The sequence below is a fragment of the Acartia tonsa genome, chromosome 10, assembly GCF_053477335.1.
Source record: "Acartia tonsa isolate MP-2025a chromosome 10, ASM5347733v1, whole genome shotgun sequence".
NCBI lineage: Eukaryota > Metazoa > Arthropoda > Copepoda > Calanoida > Acartiidae > Acartia > Acartia tonsa.
In genome coordinates, this window is record NC_137269.1 from 2,385,772 (window position 1) to 2,403,223 (window position 17,452).

A 17,452-nucleotide genomic window follows, 5' to 3' on the forward strand; every position below is an offset into this window, starting at 1 on the left:
AAGGTCCGATAAAGGGTCCGACTCTAAAGGGTTAGAATCTAAATACATGTAATCTGAAATGTGCCTGCCTGTCTGAATTTGAATGTTTAAAGCTATTTTTAGTCATCAACTTCTCTAATTCTCTAAACGGATAAAGTTAATTAAAGAATGTTATTGCTTAAAATACAATTGTTTTTATATTATTAATACAAATCACTTTAAAACGTACTGCATTATATAGTACATACATTCAAATAAATTGTAGTATTCGAAAAATAGTTTTTTTATTGGTTTAGGTAGGTATAATATGTATTTTTAAAATTTGGATTTAAAAGGAAAATTTGAGGGGGGTTCCCTATTTCTCTTGGGAGGGTGAAATAGTTAGAAATCTTCTGCATTGTAGAGGAGAACCAAATCGGTCAAAGATCCTTCGATACAAACTGACAGACTATAAGAATGAATTTAATTAAACTTGATTTTATTGCATTACAAAAAGGTGTAATGGATGATTTTTTCAGCGTTATATTAATAACACTATGACTAAGATGTAAAAACCTCATTTTTTACATTGAGTAAGATTTTTAAAAAAGAAAATTGTATTTTTTAAATTTTGATACAAATCCTAGAAAATTGTGTGAAAAACAAATAATAATTACAGAGGTCATTAATTTTTACGATTTTGTTAATTTTTCATGAAATAATTAAACTAATTTGCGTCATTTTGAGATAATTATAAAACACGTGAAATTACGTCCATTTATAATTAATAATTTCAATAATTAATTTCAAAACAATTTATGCCTGTCTGTCTGTCTGTATATCTCTCTGTACTGTCTGTAAGTCTGTCGTTCTATTTTTGCTATGTGTAGGAGTCACTAACCGATGGAGCTGTGTACTCTAATTAATGGATAGTTCAGATCTTGGTGTGGTTTCAGGCTATTTAGAATTTATAAATCAGCAAATAGACCAAAGAATCACCGTCTTCTTATTTTTTTAAAATCTAGTTTCAGCTTTATCCTCTGCCCTACAAGCCCAGATAGGAACTTCTACCCGTACTTAACCTTATCTATATACAAAAGTAACAGAATGTCTTGTATCTAACCAATGAACCGATATGGTTTTTCTTTACAATGTAGCTTCTCATAAGTCCTGGGAAGGTTTATAATTATTTTAGAGTAGTATACTACCACCCTATAAAGAGAAATCGCCCATACATAAAAAAGAGCATCTCCCCCAAAAATATCTTTTTAAAAGCGAAGCTTTTCTATAATTAAGGTCGGTATGTCCGTCCGTCCGTCCAAGATAGTTAGCTTTTATTCGTTAATTTAGGCATGTTAGAATTGTCCTATCGATTTCAAACTTTGCATGGTGAATCCTGTAGTAGTTAGGTACGATTTAGATCTATAATCGTTACCAGAATGTCCGTATGTCAATGTTGATTTTTTTTACTTTTTTAATAACAATTTTTTATGTGATAAAATCATCCGATTAGTCTGATTTTTTGATTACTGATTCCTTTTACAACAAGGTACAATATTATGAGCGAAGCATCTCTATAATCAAGTATTAAAATGTCAGTATGTCCTTAAACAGAATTCTGTATTTAAAGAAGTTTTACAACAAATTTACGTATAATTTTGTCAAGCTTTATATTTTCATTTTTTGTATATTTAGTTCTGACACTCAACAAAAGTTAATGTTCGTCTGTCATATCGTTTCAGAGCTTCGCTTTTATGGATGTTGTCATCCTTGTTTAAACAGAAATTGAAAGTGGTTGGGTTGTCGACTTAGCTCCCCCCCTCTCCTTTCCATCTTCAAGTGCCCCTAGAGGCGTAGCTGCCAGTAATATACCTAAGCATTAAAAACACACCCAGGTTCTACGAAATACCATAAAAAAAGAGTCGTTTTACCAGAAAAGTGGTAAAGCTGGTCAACCTGGTAAAATATACCAGTTTCGTGGTAAATTTTACCAGCAAAAATTTTAGCCAAAAAATTAGTCAAATTTTACCATTTTTTTTGTAAAATTTGACGAAACAAAAAAACCCGTTTTTTGTGTTTTAAATAAAAAACAGCTCTTCATAATCAGTTGTAGTACTTTAAAATAATGACTTCTATACAATGAAGCCTAAATTTAAATTTTTTTTTTTTTTTTTTAATTTTACCACTTTTGGAAGTTTTACCAAAAATGTGGTCAATTTTACAACTCTATTTTTCAGGTTAAGTCCGAATTTTCGGACTTAGACAAAAAAACGCAATTTGGTCAATTTTTACCAAAAAGTTAGTAAAATTTGACAAGGTATTTTTTTAGGCTAAGTCCAGATTTTTGGACTCTGACAAAAAAAATGAACTTGGTAAAATTTGACCAACTTTTTGGTAAAAATTGACAAGGTAAATTTTTAGGCTAAGTCCAGATTTTTGGACTTTGCCAAAAAAAAAAACATGGTAAAATTTGACCAACTTTTTGGTAAAAATTGACAAGGTAAATTTTTAGGCTAAGTCCAGATTTTTGGACTTTGCCAAAAAAAAAAACTTGGTAAAATTTGACCAACTTTTTGGTAAAAATTGACAAGGTAAATTTTTAGGCTAAGTCCAGATTTTTGGACTTTAACAAAAAAAAAACTTGGTAAAATTTGACCAACTTTTTGGTAAAAATTTTTACTTTTTATTGAATTTTTTCGCATAAAAGAAGCTAACTTTTTTTTAAAACCTTGAAAATTATTTCATCATTTCTTTTAAAACATCCTCCCGCATCGTCAAAAATATATCAAATTTAATATTTACTTATTTGAGCTAGCTTCATACGAATTAAAATTAAAAGAAAAAAAATCCAGGTCTGTGTGTTTACGCAGATGTGCCGTGTGCATTTGAATTTATCGATTTTTCATCTTTAATATAAATATAAGCTTTCGTATATTCCCCTGAATGTTTCTAAAAGAAAGACAGAGATTTCGAATTATAGAGTAATTTCGCTACAAAACTTATATTTTTAAGTTTTGAAATTTATGGCACCTCTGTGCACGCATGCGCACTATTGATAAGCTTATGATTATTTGAATATAGAGTGCCAAAAATAATTATTAGTTTTGATTCAATTTAATCAAATATTTTGAATCAAGAAGTAAATTACTACTCAATTTTCTCTAAATATTTAAATTTGTAGAATTTACAATTTGTTTGGAAGATTTTTTTTAAGCAAGATGTTTAAAAATGTGGCAAAATTGTGGAACAACAATGTTTCATGATTTCTATATTTATGTTGTCTTTGCCAACCGGAAATTACCACCGAGATGGGTTTTTAAAAGATGAATGCCACATTTTTTCGGCGTTTTTTAGACATTAATTGATTGAACGTTGACGATAGAATTTCAAACAGAGTATATAACATAAAAATACTGAATTTTAAATTATTTTTTTAGCAATTTTTCTAATGTCTAACACAGCTCTAAAAAGATGCATTAATTAATATGCAGCAAAAATGGATTGAAGATAATCTTTTTTTTTCTATGAAGGCCGTACCATCAAAAGCGAAATAATTAAATAAATCATTGTATACTCTTTTAGATTTCGCGAATGTCGCGCTTGTTATTCATAGCGTAAAAAATGTCGAAAAAACGCGGCAATATCTTTTAAGAACCCGGCCGGAAATAGATTCTATATGGTTAACAACTATATATATATTTAAATATTTTTTTTTAATATTGAATGCACTATATTTTTTTATATTCTATCGAATATATATTTTATATGTCATTACAAAACTATATTACATTTAATATTAACATTAAAAAAAAAAACATCAATTTAAACTTTCGTAACCCTGTAATTAGGTATTGGCGGTAGAAGTACAGTTCACCACGGTCCACGCTTGGGCTAGCATCACTCACCAGCATGGCTCTGCCTAGGCTTATAATGAGAAAGGCCAGGGTATTATTATTACAGGTATTGTGTCTTTAAAGGGACTGTGAACGTAAATTTTTCTCCTCTTAATATCAAATCTTAACATTATCTTATTCATAATATCTCACAGATAGAGCAAAACGCGCTTTTGTTTGCTTAAAAAACGGCTTTTTCCGACGATTTTTATTTGTTTCCTAAAGTGGCACCTCCGCCCCAACCCTTCCTTTGTTACCTACATTTTATTGTGTTTTAGTCAAAATTTATTATAGGTATTAAAACTGTGGCAGTTTACAGTGACAGCGACAGAAACTCTATGCATGTAGCCATGGCGGACGAAGCTGTTAGAATTGGTCCAGCTGCCTCACAACAGAGCTATCTCAGGGGAGATACTATTTTAAAGGTATATTATACCAGAGAGAGGAGATACTGTTTATTAAACTAGTGCCAAAAGTTTTATAATTACGTTTACATTTTCGTTGGTTTACAACTTTCGACATCAGGACTTTAGTGAATTTTGATTGGTTAGCTCAATAGGTTGAGTGTTCGAACGTTTCAACCACTAATATTAATCCAAGGGGTAATTTTGTTAATCATCATTGAGGATTTACATCAATTTATCGACCATTGTTTTGTCTTATCCCTTTATATCTCTGACATTATACTGTTAGGTATTAGTTTTAGATGGACATTACAAGAATTGATTGATTAAAATAATCCTTAAATAAAAGTAACAGGATGTTTGTTTGTCTTCGTTTGTAGCGAAATATCTAGCGTACGTACACGTCTCTCCTCTACATTGAAGCTTATTGTATGTCTCGGAAAGGTTTTAATTTATACATGGATTTTTTTATAGGCCTAAGAAAAATTACCCCAAAAATTTTATTTTTTAAAAACTTTGAAAAATTAAAATTCAAGGTAGTGGGTCGGCTCTTTCCCAGCCCCCCCCCCCCCCTCCCCACACCTTTCACATTGCAAAAAAATGGGTGTTGTTTTTTGCTTAATGGTGTGATTGATAATTTAAATTGAAACTTGGAAGAATCTACCTATTAAGATTTAGAATAACTCTTATATGCATCATCCTATTATATAAAGCAGTAAGACTTTTTTTCTAAATAACTACTGATCCGATTGGGTTCTCTATTTTAGGTAGGCATCACATAGGTCCTGAGTTGGTTTTATTCTATTTTCTGATCATATTTAAGCCTTAAGATGGATTTTTTACTTTTTCTATTGAAACTAAAATAAAAAAATGTTGGGATCTATTTCAACTCACCACTAACTCAAGTGCCCCTAGAGGCCTCTAGGGGCTTAGTTACTATTGACCATACACTGTATTATCTTAGGTTGCGGCGGAAACCGGCTCCGATGCTGTACATCCTGGCTATGGATTTCTCTCCGAGAATGTCGAGTTTGCTAATCTTTGCCAGGTAAATGCAGGGAGGGAGGGGACAATGGGCTGTTAACTACACGTGTCCCCAAACTTTTATAATAACGTATTCTTATTCGTTGGCTTAACAACTTTGGGGATTAAGTGATCTCTGATTGGTTGGTACATTAAGTTGAGTGTCCAAACGTATCAACCACAAAAGGTAATCTATGTAAGGGGTAATTTTGTGTATCATCAATGGGGTTGTACATGTACAGTACATCAATTTGTCGACCATTGTCTTATCCCTTAAGATTCTTGGGTAAATGGATATATTATTACCTGGATGTTACACCAGTTTTTCATGTACTCTAATAAAGCGGTACTCACAGCGGGCTAAAATAAAGATACACCCTTATTCCTCCCTTACAACACCCCCTTACCTCCTTCTGGGTAAACGAACTGACCAATATATGAAGTCCATGTTAGGAACCTAAATTCATGACAACAAATTTCCATGATATGTCATTAATAATATCCACGTGTATTTTATATCCCTGGACAGGTAATATTTTCCATTTGACTGCAGGGAGGGAGTGGATATTAGACTGGAAGTTGATACTGGTACCCAAAGTTTTATAAGCACGTTAGCTCACAACTTTAAATCTTGATTGGTTCATTCAAACTAGCAGTGTCTGAACTAATCTAAGGTGTTGTTTTGTTCAATATATTTGGGGATTTATATATGTATATTTCGTTCATTATCTTGTCCACGGTCATTAGTGTGAGGAATGGGGTTGACAACACACCCCTTAAAATTAAAATTATGTAGATTCCCCCCCCCCCCGTTTTTTAAAAACCTCTAAGATTACATCCCTTCCCGTAAAAACCCTGTGCACGCCACTGTACTGCTTACGTTTTTTTCTGGTTAATTTCAAGAATGTAATATTATATTAATAAGAATGATACCTACCTTTTAATTTAAATTTTTTTTTTATCAGGAGAAAGGAGTTATATTTGTTGGTCCACCGTCCACTGCCATTAGAGATATGGGTATCAAGTCTACATCTAAGGTAAATGATAGAGTAGCTACTCAGGAACTTATTTTGGTTGATTTCAAGTAGAAAGAAATAACACTCTATACTATACCGGAGTAACAGGATGTCTGTTCATTTGTCCTCTACGATCTCAATCTTCTGGTCTTCCATAATTTTCAGGGAATGTTTATGCTGTTTTTTTGGCGGGGGGGGGGGGGTATGACACCGCTTCTTGGAAAAATGACCTCGAATATTTTCATTGGTAAAAACCCTCCAACCATCCTCTTTTAAGACGAAACACAAGTAGGCTCTAGGAAAAGCAACTGTGTATTTAAAAGAAGTCTGTCGTTACAATTTTTCTAATATTTAACCTGTTTTTTAGATGATCATGGAAGCCGCTAACGTACCTGTAATCCACGGTTACCACGGAGAGGACCAGAGCCTGGACACCTTGAAGGCGGAGGCAGACAAGATCGGGTTCCCTGTTATGATCAAGGTGGGAACAAGGACAAGTATGTCCACATGTACCGCAATAAAATAGTAAATAATATAAATATAAAACAGGATGTTTAATATGGACAATGACATAATATATTTCAACTTCAAGGCTCGATTATAACATTATACCTTAGGTATAATTCTGGGAATCAATGTTAAAAAAAAAAGGAATATGTAAGTTATATAAATTATATATATGTATGTAAAGAAATGTAGTGTTATATTTTTCTACCATTGTGTAATGATATATAGTACAGTCAGACGGAGTGACGGCATACCTTATTGTAGAGTAGCTGCTAAATTTTATATTGTTTTTATTTTTCTACCTGTGGAAAACTGTTATTTGATATTGTCATAGGCTGTCCGCGGAGGGGGTGGCAAGGGTATGAGGATTGCCATGACCGCTGGCGAGTTCGAGGCCCAGCTGGAGTCTGCCAAGCGCGAGGCGATGAAGTCCTTCGGTGACGAAGTGATGCTCCTGGAGAAGTTTGTTGTTGACCCCAGACACGTAGAAGTTCAGGTCAGTTTTGTTCCAGGGGAAATTATCAGGAACGCATGGGCTTTTTATTTCACTAGTCCCCAAAGTGTTATAATAACGTTTCCTTATTCGTTTGCTTAACAACCTTTGAGACTTTTATTTAATTTTAATTGGTTGCTTCATTATGTTGATTGCTAAAACGTTTCTACCACTAATTGTAATCTTCAGAAGGGGCAATTTTGTGTATCATCATTGGGGATGTATATCAATTTATCGGCCATTGTCTTATCCCTTTATATCCCTGGGAAATTATACTTGATTAATGCCTATGGAGAGAGATGGTTGATTTAAACGTAGTTAGACATTTGTATAAAGTTCCAAACATTCTTACTGCCTTGCTAAAATCTTCTAACAACCTATCTCTATTTAGGATGTACCCAAGCCTGGTTTTCACTGCCTACCCCAGCGGGCTGCCTTGCTAAAATCTGTGCTCAACTTCTTAAAGAAGGCTATTCAGGAATGGGTTATTAAATGATTTAAGACGAAGTAAAATATTGTTTAAGTTAAAAAAAACATTGTACTAAAATAATTTACGTTTCTGTAGACTTGATTAATCAACCATTCAAAATTCAATAAAAGTCCCTAGAGTTGTTAAAGCAACGAAGAAGAAAATAAAGCTTTGGGGACTAGTGTAATAAACAGTCCACTTCCTTCCTTCATTTAATCCTCCATAACTTAGGACCCCGCGTTCCACGACTCCATACGCCACGTGAAGCATATAATCAGAAATGCCGAGTACTATCCTGTTCTTGTTAGCCACGGATGTTGTTACTGATTATGTTTTCCAGGTAAGCTTTCCCTTTATTTTTTCTCGTTCTGCGTTTTCAAAGATGTTTAGTTAGATAAGTTTGCTGATTTTTTTGCCACGTGTCAAGATGCCTGTAGGAAATGAATGAGGGGGGAGAGGGGGAGTCGAACCTACACACTTTTATTTTTGCTTTCAAAAGAAAAAATTTAGGTGTGAGAGTAAGGGGGGGGGGGGAAGTTCTGACACATTTGCGTAAACAGCGAGTATAGGCTTTATCTTTGGGACGGACGGACGGACGGACGGACGGACAGACATCGTTCTACTTTGTATTATAGATTAGATATTTAGTAGGGAGGGATGGGACATTGGGCTGTAAATTACACTAGCCCCCAAAGTTTTCAAATAACATTTTCTTATTCTTTGGCCTAACAACCTTGGGTACTTTTATTGATTTTTTATTGGTTGGTTCATTAAGTTGAGTGTCCTAACATTTCAATCACTTATTGTAATCTACAGAAGGGGTAACGATGTGTATCATCATTAGAGATGAACATCAATTTATCAGCCATTGTCTTATCCCTTTATATCCCTGTACTTATCTAATTAACTAATGAGCAATTTTATTCCAGGTTGAATATCAGTGATACGAGGTCGAATGGGGCCGGTGCCCAGCAAATCCAGGAGGTTGCGCAACAGTTTTCTTCGGCCAGAGCAGTAGAATCAAGAAAAATATGTTTAAGTGTTTCAATCAATAAAGATAAAAATGAAAACAATTTTTTTTTTATTTTTGCGATTTGTGTACAAGCGATGTTTTTCTATAATTAAGGTCGTTTTTTACCACTTTCTCGTGATTTTTACCACCCGTTTTTACCACAATTTTTGGTAAATTTTTACCATATTTACCCTATTTCTGGTAAAATTTTACCAATTTAGGGCAAAAATATTACCAGGTGTTGAACAGTTTTACCACTTTTTCGGTAAAATCTTACAGAAATTTGCGGTAAATTTTACCAAAAAAGTGGTAAAAATTGGTCAAAATCTGGTATAAATTTGCGTCCTAAAATGGTAATATTTTACCGGAAATCTGGTAAAATTTTACCGATAATTGTGGTAAAAATCGATGGTAAAAAGCGTCACGCTATACCACAAAAAGTGTTTTTACCACGGTTACGGTAAAATTTTACCACCTTTTAAATCGTATAGGCTGGTAAAATTTTACCATAAAAGTGGTAAAAACTAGGTTTTTTTATGGTATTAATTCCGTCCTGGGCAGTTCACAGTCTACTTTTGGCTTATGTAACGCTATCACAATTTTCTTGTAACTAATAAATCATGACAAACACAATAATTAGTTTTATTAATTTCATTACACTGCCTGAAGGGTAATCAAAAATAAATTAGGAAGTTTTATTTACAACATAACAAGGTATGGAAGCTTCAATTAATGGTACTTTCATAACTGCTATAATTACAGGTAAAACAAGGATGACAACGTCCATAAAAACGAAGCTCTGAAACGGTAAAATATACGAACATTGACACTTGTATAGTGTCAGAACTTGATATGCAGAATATAAATGTATTTTTTGTTGCAAAATTGTTCAAATACTGAATACTTTTTAGGGACATTTTTAGGACTTTAAAACGAAGATGTAAATTTGTCACAAAAATCGTTATACCAAGTTTGAATTCGATAGTGCATTTCCAATATGTCTAAAATAGCAATCCTACTTTTTAAAAGCAGTTGCTCTTTCTGCAAAATGCTGTATAATTTTTCATATTTTTTTAGAATAACTTTTTTTTAAAGCGAAGCTTTTCTATAATTAGGGTAGGTCCGTCCGTACGTATGAGACAGATAGCTTTTTTCGTTAATTTAGGCATGTTAAAATTGTCCCATCGATTTTAAACTGTGCATTGTGATTCCTTTAGAAAGTGTAGGGAATCTATAATCATTACCAGAATGTCCGTACGTCCATTTTAAACATGTTTGTTTTTTTTCTTTTTTAACAACAAATTTTTATGTGATCTAATTATCCGATTGATCTTTTTTTGTATATTGATTCCTGGGACAACAAAGTACAATGTTATAAGCAAAGCAACTCTATAATCAAGTCCTAAAAATGTAAGTATGTCCATAATTATTATCATGTATCGAGCAACTTTTCAACAAATTTAATTGCAATTTTGCTTCGACTCTTATACATATATATTCTGATTATTCAGTTCTGACACTATACAAGTGTTAATGTCCGTTTGTCTTACCGTTTTAGTGCTTCGCTTTTATGGATGTTGTCATCCTTGTTTTACTTGTATTTAAAATGGTTGAAACGTTATTAATTATAGATTTTCTAAATTATTGCTGCATTACATTTACTGTTAAATACTTTTAATTTAAAGTCACAATTTTTGCATTTACTTTGAACATAATAATCCTTGTTTTATTAAGACCTTCACACATGTTAAGTAAAATTAATTACATAAAAATTTATTTGTTATTGTAATTAAGATTTTGATGATATTTTGATTTATATGTTTTTTTTTCTTTCTTTACGTAAGTGTGTAAAAGTAAAGCTTTTCTTTAATTATATTAGTTCTGTTCATACGTTTCTCCGTAAGTATAGCTATTTTCGTTGATATAGGCATGTTAAAATTGTCCTACTGATTCTAAACGGTTTAGAAAGCGTTACAACTCTATCATCCTTACCAGAAATTCCATTAAATTTTGAGCTTTACGATTAGCAATATTTTATATTATATAATCTACCAATTTTTGTAATAAGCTAATAGATCAAATCGAATAAAAATTTAAGTATTTTGTATAGAACGCATTTCTAAAGTCAAAGTAACAATAAATAGTAAGAGAATAGTTATTTATCACATCGTATTGTAAACAGTTTTCAGCGAATAGTAGGATGGAAAAACTTAAAGATTAATTTCAGTTTTGTTGAAGTCTCAGACAACAAAACTAGTGTTAATCTTTACCGTTTATTTTATTATTCGTAGAAAATTGTCTATAATAAGACACAGTGCATGATTTTTTACTCAATGCATTACTCAGATCCGGATCTAATTCAGCAAACGTTAATCGGTTTGGAAGCCATACTGAAAATTAAATGAAATATAAACTTGAGCAATCATTTTGTTAAAAATAAAAGAGGACTTAAAATTCAACCGAGCGAAGCGAGGCGTGATAGTAAGGGGAGATAGGAGGCAAGAAGGGCCCGTAGATCAGCCATAACGTGTCAGTGTCACCAGTACTGAAAACCCAAATTTTTGATGAAAAAAAAAACTTTTATTCAACTATTTCAGATTTATTTTTATTTCAATTAAAGAATAAGATATTGCTCTTTTGATGAAGCGAAGCTTTCTACACTTTGCAGTTTTCTATCTGTCTGTCCGTAACGTATAGCTTTGACTCTGAGCTTATGAATTTTAGGATCTTTAAATTGATATAAACCTTACTGAGTATTATCGGAATGATTGCGTTTTATTTCAAAAAAAATCATTAAATGAGAATATGTTAATAATATTATATAAGCAATATTATCATTAAAGCACAAACCATTATGTACCTATACCTGCAGGGTCCTAACTACACTTTGCTTACCTGTACCTAACCTAATTAAACCCCATCCTTGCTATTTAAATGGATTTTACCATCTTTGTTTATCCATCATATTTTAGGTATTAAATTTTGAGACAGAAGTCTGTATAACGAAAACCAGCAGCGTTCATCTGATCCCACTAAATAAAATATTCTCCCCGTTTCATCAACATATGTGCAAGTAAGGTTTTATGGAGCTTTCTGTAGTGCCCTAGCAAAAAGGGGATACATGTCACTGCTTTTGTCCTACCTATTCTATTGACGTCAGGAAATACCATATATCCCATCTCTTTTCTAGGGGGTTTCTTTCCCCCTTCCCTTTCTTTTTTCCCTCTACTATGACGCCAATAGAATAGGTAGGCCAAAAGCTGTGACAAATATCCCCATTTTCCTAGGGCACTAAACACAGCTACAGGTTTTATTGGACTGACCAACAGACCAACACTTGACCATATATACTTCATGCTTATTGAATTAGAGTATATTTTTTTTAAATCAACTAGTTGAATAAAAGAGGAGAAAATCTTGTATCAACGGAAACGTTTATGACAGACGTACTTTTGAAATTTAAACTTAAAGGGTAGGTTTACTAATAATAAATGTGCAATAATTTTTTTTTGATTAGTGTCGGTACGTCCGTCCTAACGGCTAGCTTTTTTCATTAATTTAAACATGTTAGATTGTCCTAAAGATTTAAAACTTTACATGATGATTCCTATACGAATTAAGTTATTTAGAAAGCCAGAAATCGTTACCAGAAAGTCCGTTAGTTTATTTAAAACCTGGCTTTTTAACTTTGTTTTTATTGTTCGTTTGTCTTTCCATCTGATTTAAGATATTTGCTTTTATGAATGTCGTCCTCCTTGTTTTAGAAAGATGTCTGGACGCCCAGCCACTTATGATGACAGGGAACAATGGCAAGAAATTGTTAGATTTACAGCCAAATCCAACTTTAAGTATGTATTAACAGGGATCTAAGAGATAGTACAATAGCCGATAAATTGATGTACGTACATCTCCATTGATAATACACAAAATTAAGACCTCTATATATTACAATTAGTGGTTAAAACGTTTGCTTACTTATTAAACCAACCAATGAAAATTTATTGAAAGTAAAAAATTATAAAACTTTGGGGACTTGTGTAATAAACAGCCCAATGTCACCTCCCTCCCTGATGTATTACCCCTAAACAGTAGGGCCCCTAGTTTGATAATGAATTTCCAACTTTCAGTGAGTCTTAGTCAAATTTCGCTTCCCTCACCCTTTTATTTAACAGACTTTGTTTTTAGGTTCTTTTTTACTTAAAAATTTCAAACGGCTCCAATTTTCTTATTTTGAAGCTAGAAAAATATTTGTTTCAGAAAATGTTAATCTTTATGTAATTTTGTTTTTTGAAATTTAAAAAAAAATAATTTCGGCCGCCGCAGCTGTACTTTAACCTGTATCCTTTTAAGATCAGGACTATAATGAGGGAGGAGGGGGGGTGGGTGGTGTCAAAGGTTTACTGGGATGTCCTTATTAATTAAGGCCGCATATTTGTCAGCTTAACTTTTTACAAGATTTTTTACACGTTTTTTGTTTGAAAACAACGCTGTAAGTATGAAATTAATATGGATTTTTTTTTTCATAAGTCACCTTTACATTGAGAAAGCAAATATTTCTTAAAAATTTCTGCAATCTTTTATGACCTTCAGGGAGGTAATTGTTTAGTGAATACATTAGAGCCATATTGTTTATGAATGTTTTCATCCTTGTTTGTTTGTTTAGAGACTCAGTATGTTCAACGCAAGAGGATGGAAAATACAAGTTCAAGTAGATACATTTTTAAAAGAGAAGCTTTTCTATAATTAGGGTCGGTTCGTCCGTCAGTCCGTAACTGTTATCTCTTTTCGTTAATTTTATAGGCATGTTAGAATTGTCCTATTGATGATTTCTATATCAGTTGGTACAATTTAGAAAGCGTAGCAACTCTATAATCGTTATCAGAAAGTCCGTATGTCCATTTAATAGATGCTGATTTTTAACTTTTTTGACAACATATTTTTAAGTGATATGATTTTCATCTATATTTGATTTTTGGAATACTGATTCCTAGAGCAAAAAGTACAAAATTTTAAGCGGAGCATCTCTATAATCAAGTCCTAAAAGTGACTATGTCTTTTAAACAGTATCCTGTATTTAAGAGTTTTGCAACAAATTTACGTACAATTTTGTTAAAACTGATACATTTATATTCTGCTTATCCAGTTCTAACAATAAGAGTAAATGTTCGTTTGTCCTACTGTTTCAGAGCTTCGCTTTTATCAGTGTTGTCATCCTAGCATTAATAAAGATCCATTAAGCCTATTAGCCATGTTATAATCGGGCTATTGCTTTTAAACAATTATTTGTAATATGAATAGTTTCTAGATTCTATTTGGGATTTGTCCTAGGATGTCCCTTTTTTGTGTCTAGCTGTTGAAAAAAGAAATCATCTTTGATTCTTCTTACATATAATTGGTGTTCCTGAAGCAAAATATGTAATATTTGTTCATTTTTGTCTCTCTTTCTACCTAATTTGTTTAGATTTGCTTTTAACGATGTCGTCATCCTTGTTTAGGTTATTTCTGGGCAGTACAGACGAGGAAGTTGAAGGAATTTGGAGACATTTTCATAATAATAAAGAGGTGTATTTTTTCGGTGTCTTATCCCTTGTGAATGTGACCCTTACTTGACAGTCCTTTGCAAAAAAATAATCTTATTCTTGTAGCGCAGCTACTCTATAAACAGGTCATTCTTACTTTCGGTCGGCCAGTCAGTAATGCAGCCTATTTTCCAATTGGGGAATATATCCCTTGCGGGGCTAACTTAATCAAATCATAATAACCTAACTTAACTTTACCTATTTGTTAGTTGGGTTGAATTCTTTTTAGGGATCTGAAGAGATAGGGAATTGAATAATAAATTGATGTACATCCTCAATGATGATAAACAAAATTACCTCATCTGTAAATTAGATTATAAACATTTGGACACTACTAGTTTGCAACCAACTAATCACAAATCAGCCATATTAAGAACCATGAATTGCATTGTATTACAGAAATTTTCTGCAAAAAAAATCAAGAAATCATAATAGTAATACAAGTTTTGTAAGCCAGTACGTTCAACGCCCTATCGGGGCTTTACAAAATTATAATCTTATGATTTATATTTTCTACCCGCGGAAAGCTGTCTAAAAGACAATGTGATAAATATTTATTCCAGGTAGAGTATCTGAACTGGATGCCTAACCGTCCGTACCTGGGTGGAACCAAGTACAACTGTTTGGAATATGAAGTCATCGCCACCCCGACTAACAGGCAAATGCGTGCACATGGTAGTAGGGAGGGAGGGTGCTATACACCCCCCTAGTTATCATATAGAAAACCCAAGGGCATCATTCACTTGTAATAGGGTGCAATACTCTTATACCCACGAGTGGTTATTAGGTTAAGTAACATCCAACAGACAACCAACACTTTGATTGTACGACCATTGTCTGAGAAGTCTTAACTGTGCATGGTAATGAATTGCGCTCGTTTATGGGACAACAGATTCCGGATCTACTGCAGTTCACGGTAAAATATTGCTGGTAAGCAATATTTCCAAAAATTTATGAATTTTAGAGGCTGCTAGCTGCCAAACGGCTGAACGTACAGATCATACCCGCACGCCATTTTTAACGGCATAAGAAGGCCTTCAAATAATCTGGAATAGCCAAGATCCAATTATGAACAGGGAAAGCTTCACTGAAGAAAAAACGCGTAAAATGGGTCTTTTTCGCGCATTTCTCTGCACTGCAAGATAATTATGCATTATTGATTTATGGCTATTATTGTAGGCCTTCTTATGCCGCTTAAAACAGTTTGCGGGCATGATCTGTACGTTCAGCCGTTTGGCAGCTAGCAGCCTTTAAAATTCATAGATTTTTGGAAATATTGCTTACCAGCAATATTTTACCGTGAACTGCAGTAGATCCGAGATTCCCCATACTCTACTTATATATGTTGCGCACCTGACATCGCAGCAGTAGGAACAATTTTTTAACGTCTATAATTAGTTATGACGGTTGCTAGGAATCATTTCTCAAAAGGGAGTATACTATTCCAGTAATTAAAAGAGTTAAAACAAATAAAGTGCCTGAAATCCCCTTACCCCCCTTCTTTATTTAAAATTCAGTGCACGCCCTTGCTGCAAGGTCATCCTCTGAAGTGAGTATTGCGCATGTGGGAGACGAGGAGTGCGAGACCAAACCTTCATGTGGCCTATGTCATATTGAACAACCTGTCAGGTAAGTTAGCTGCCAAACACGCAAATGTGGCGTAACATGTAGCGCATCCGTTCGTTGCCAGAATGTTCTAAAATTGGCCTGACACCGTGTCATGACTAAAGACATGAAAAACATGAAATGATACGTACACAAAATAATGATATGAATAAAAAAACCTCCACTGCGAATTTTAAAAGAAAAAAAGTTGACCCTCAAAATTTCATCTTAAAGTGATACTTTTCTAATAGTTTATAGTCCACTAACTCGTAAGCAGTAAGAATTCAAATCCATTAAGTCCCTTCTAACGAGATATTGGCAACTTTTTGCACACATTTTCGCAAACGGCAATTATTTCCTTTATTTGAAGTTTTGGATAATAACATTTTCATAAAAGTTTTCAATAATAATCATTTAATATCCATTGTTGAGAAAAAATAACTGAAAAAATGTGTTTCCATGTAAAATAAGCTTAAAATCTAATGATTTTAAATATTTGCGATTTAATGGTAAAAAAGAATATTTTTTGCTTTTTGATAGCCTGAATATGTTTAATTTTGTTTTTTATATAATATATTCTTTGAAAAGACATGCATATTCTTGCAGATTTTAAAAAAAATTTTAAAAATCAAAAATCGAAATTAATCAAAATTTATCTATAGACTTTGAAAAATATTTTTGATATTTTTAACCTATATAATCAATAAAATCAATGAAAAATAAAAAAGTTTTATAAAACAAACTTTTGGAAAAGGTTTAAGATAACTTCATAAAATTAGCATTTTAAGGGAGTGTGAACGTAAAAATTTCTCATCTGATTATCAAATCTTAACATTTACTAAGCACATTTCACTACACTGATCAACCAAAAATGTCATATTCACAAAAATATCCAGAAATAATGCCTTGATTTTATGGTATTTTGAGAGGGAAAAAGGAAAAAACAGGGAAAATCTGAACGTTTTTGTTTCTTATAATGTTTGTAGGGATATTTAACTTGTCATATATAGTTGAAACAATTTACTTACTGTTAAGGATTTATTCTATGCTATAAAATTGCCAATTCGTTTTTTTTATAACGTAGTAATTAGGTAATAAAGACATATTTTAAATTCGTATTATTGACAAAAAAAATACCTTACTGTCTACAAAGGGTTGAATCTCATAGGTTATATAAAATTATAATATCCTTTTTTTATTGTGTTGAACAATAAATAACCCACTTTGGAGAATTAGTTTACACTTTTATCAGACTGTTTATAAAGAAATATTGCGTCTTTATTATTTACAAAGAAGTTGTATCAACTTTTTTTTTTATAGCTAGCCGGTTCTTTTAGTAAGTAGTAGATGTAAAATTTTTCATAGAATTCAGATATGCAATCGGTTTTTTTGTAGACCTCTTATTTTTTAAGTAATTTAAGTTTTTAAAAAAAATAATTAAGTCGGTTTTAAGGTACTAAAACGCAACAAAATAAAAGAAGAAAATGGTCAGT

At 32.4% G+C, this 17,452-nt stretch overlaps 2 protein-coding genes across 3 annotated transcripts in view; both read left to right on the plus strand.

Annotated features, from left to right (window-relative positions):
* LOC145330382 (uncharacterized) overlaps positions 1-17,452 on the plus strand; it is a 68,310-nt gene that overhangs the window by 13,929 nt on the left and 36,929 nt on the right. Inside the window, exons 12-17 of the mRNA XM_080175020.1 lie at positions 11,748-11,848; positions 12,540-12,623; positions 13,439-13,483; positions 14,271-14,337; positions 14,918-15,012; positions 15,891-15,983. Coding sequence (XP_080031146.1) covers positions 11,748-11,848; positions 12,540-12,623; positions 13,439-13,483; positions 14,271-14,337; positions 14,918-15,012; positions 15,891-15,983 — 485 coding nt within the window. The remainder of the gene's footprint in view (positions 1-11,747; positions 11,849-12,539; positions 12,624-13,438; positions 13,484-14,270; positions 14,338-14,917; positions 15,013-15,890; positions 15,984-17,452) is intronic.
* LOC145330891 (methylcrotonoyl-CoA carboxylase subunit alpha, mitochondrial-like) lies at positions 2,555-8,827 on the plus strand. Of its 2 annotated transcripts, none has more exons than XR_013883570.1 (9): positions 2,555-3,918; positions 4,146-4,276; positions 5,220-5,303; positions 6,244-6,315; positions 6,662-6,775; positions 7,136-7,297; positions 7,686-7,750; positions 7,982-8,103; positions 8,693-8,827. XR_013883570.1 is itself a non-coding variant. In XM_080175559.1 (9 exons), the coding sequence occupies exons 2-8, from the start codon at positions 4,190-4,192 to the stop codon at positions 8,088-8,090; spliced, it is 702 nt and encodes a 233-aa protein (XP_080031685.1). In that variant the 5' UTR covers positions 2,555-3,918; positions 4,146-4,189; the 3' UTR covers positions 8,091-8,103; positions 8,693-8,827. The 2 variants fall into 2 exon arrangements, 1 of the variants encoding a protein (XP_080031685.1); XM_080175559.1 differs by having other exon boundaries at positions 7,686-7,770; positions 7,993-8,103.

Excerpts from the sequence above, each read along its gene's own strand:
- LOC145330891 (XM_080175559.1), top strand. The coding sequence starts at position 4,190 with ATGCATGTAGCCATGGCGGACGAAGCTGTTAGAATTGGTCCAGCTGCC. Across the intron at positions 4,277-5,219 it reads GGGGAGATACTATTTTAAAG|GTTGCGGCGGAAACCGGCTC; the intron begins GTATATTATACC and ends GTATTATCTTAG. Across the intron at positions 6,316-6,661 it reads GTATCAAGTCTACATCTAAG|ATGATCATGGAAGCCGCTAA; the intron begins GTAAATGATAGA and ends CCTGTTTTTTAG.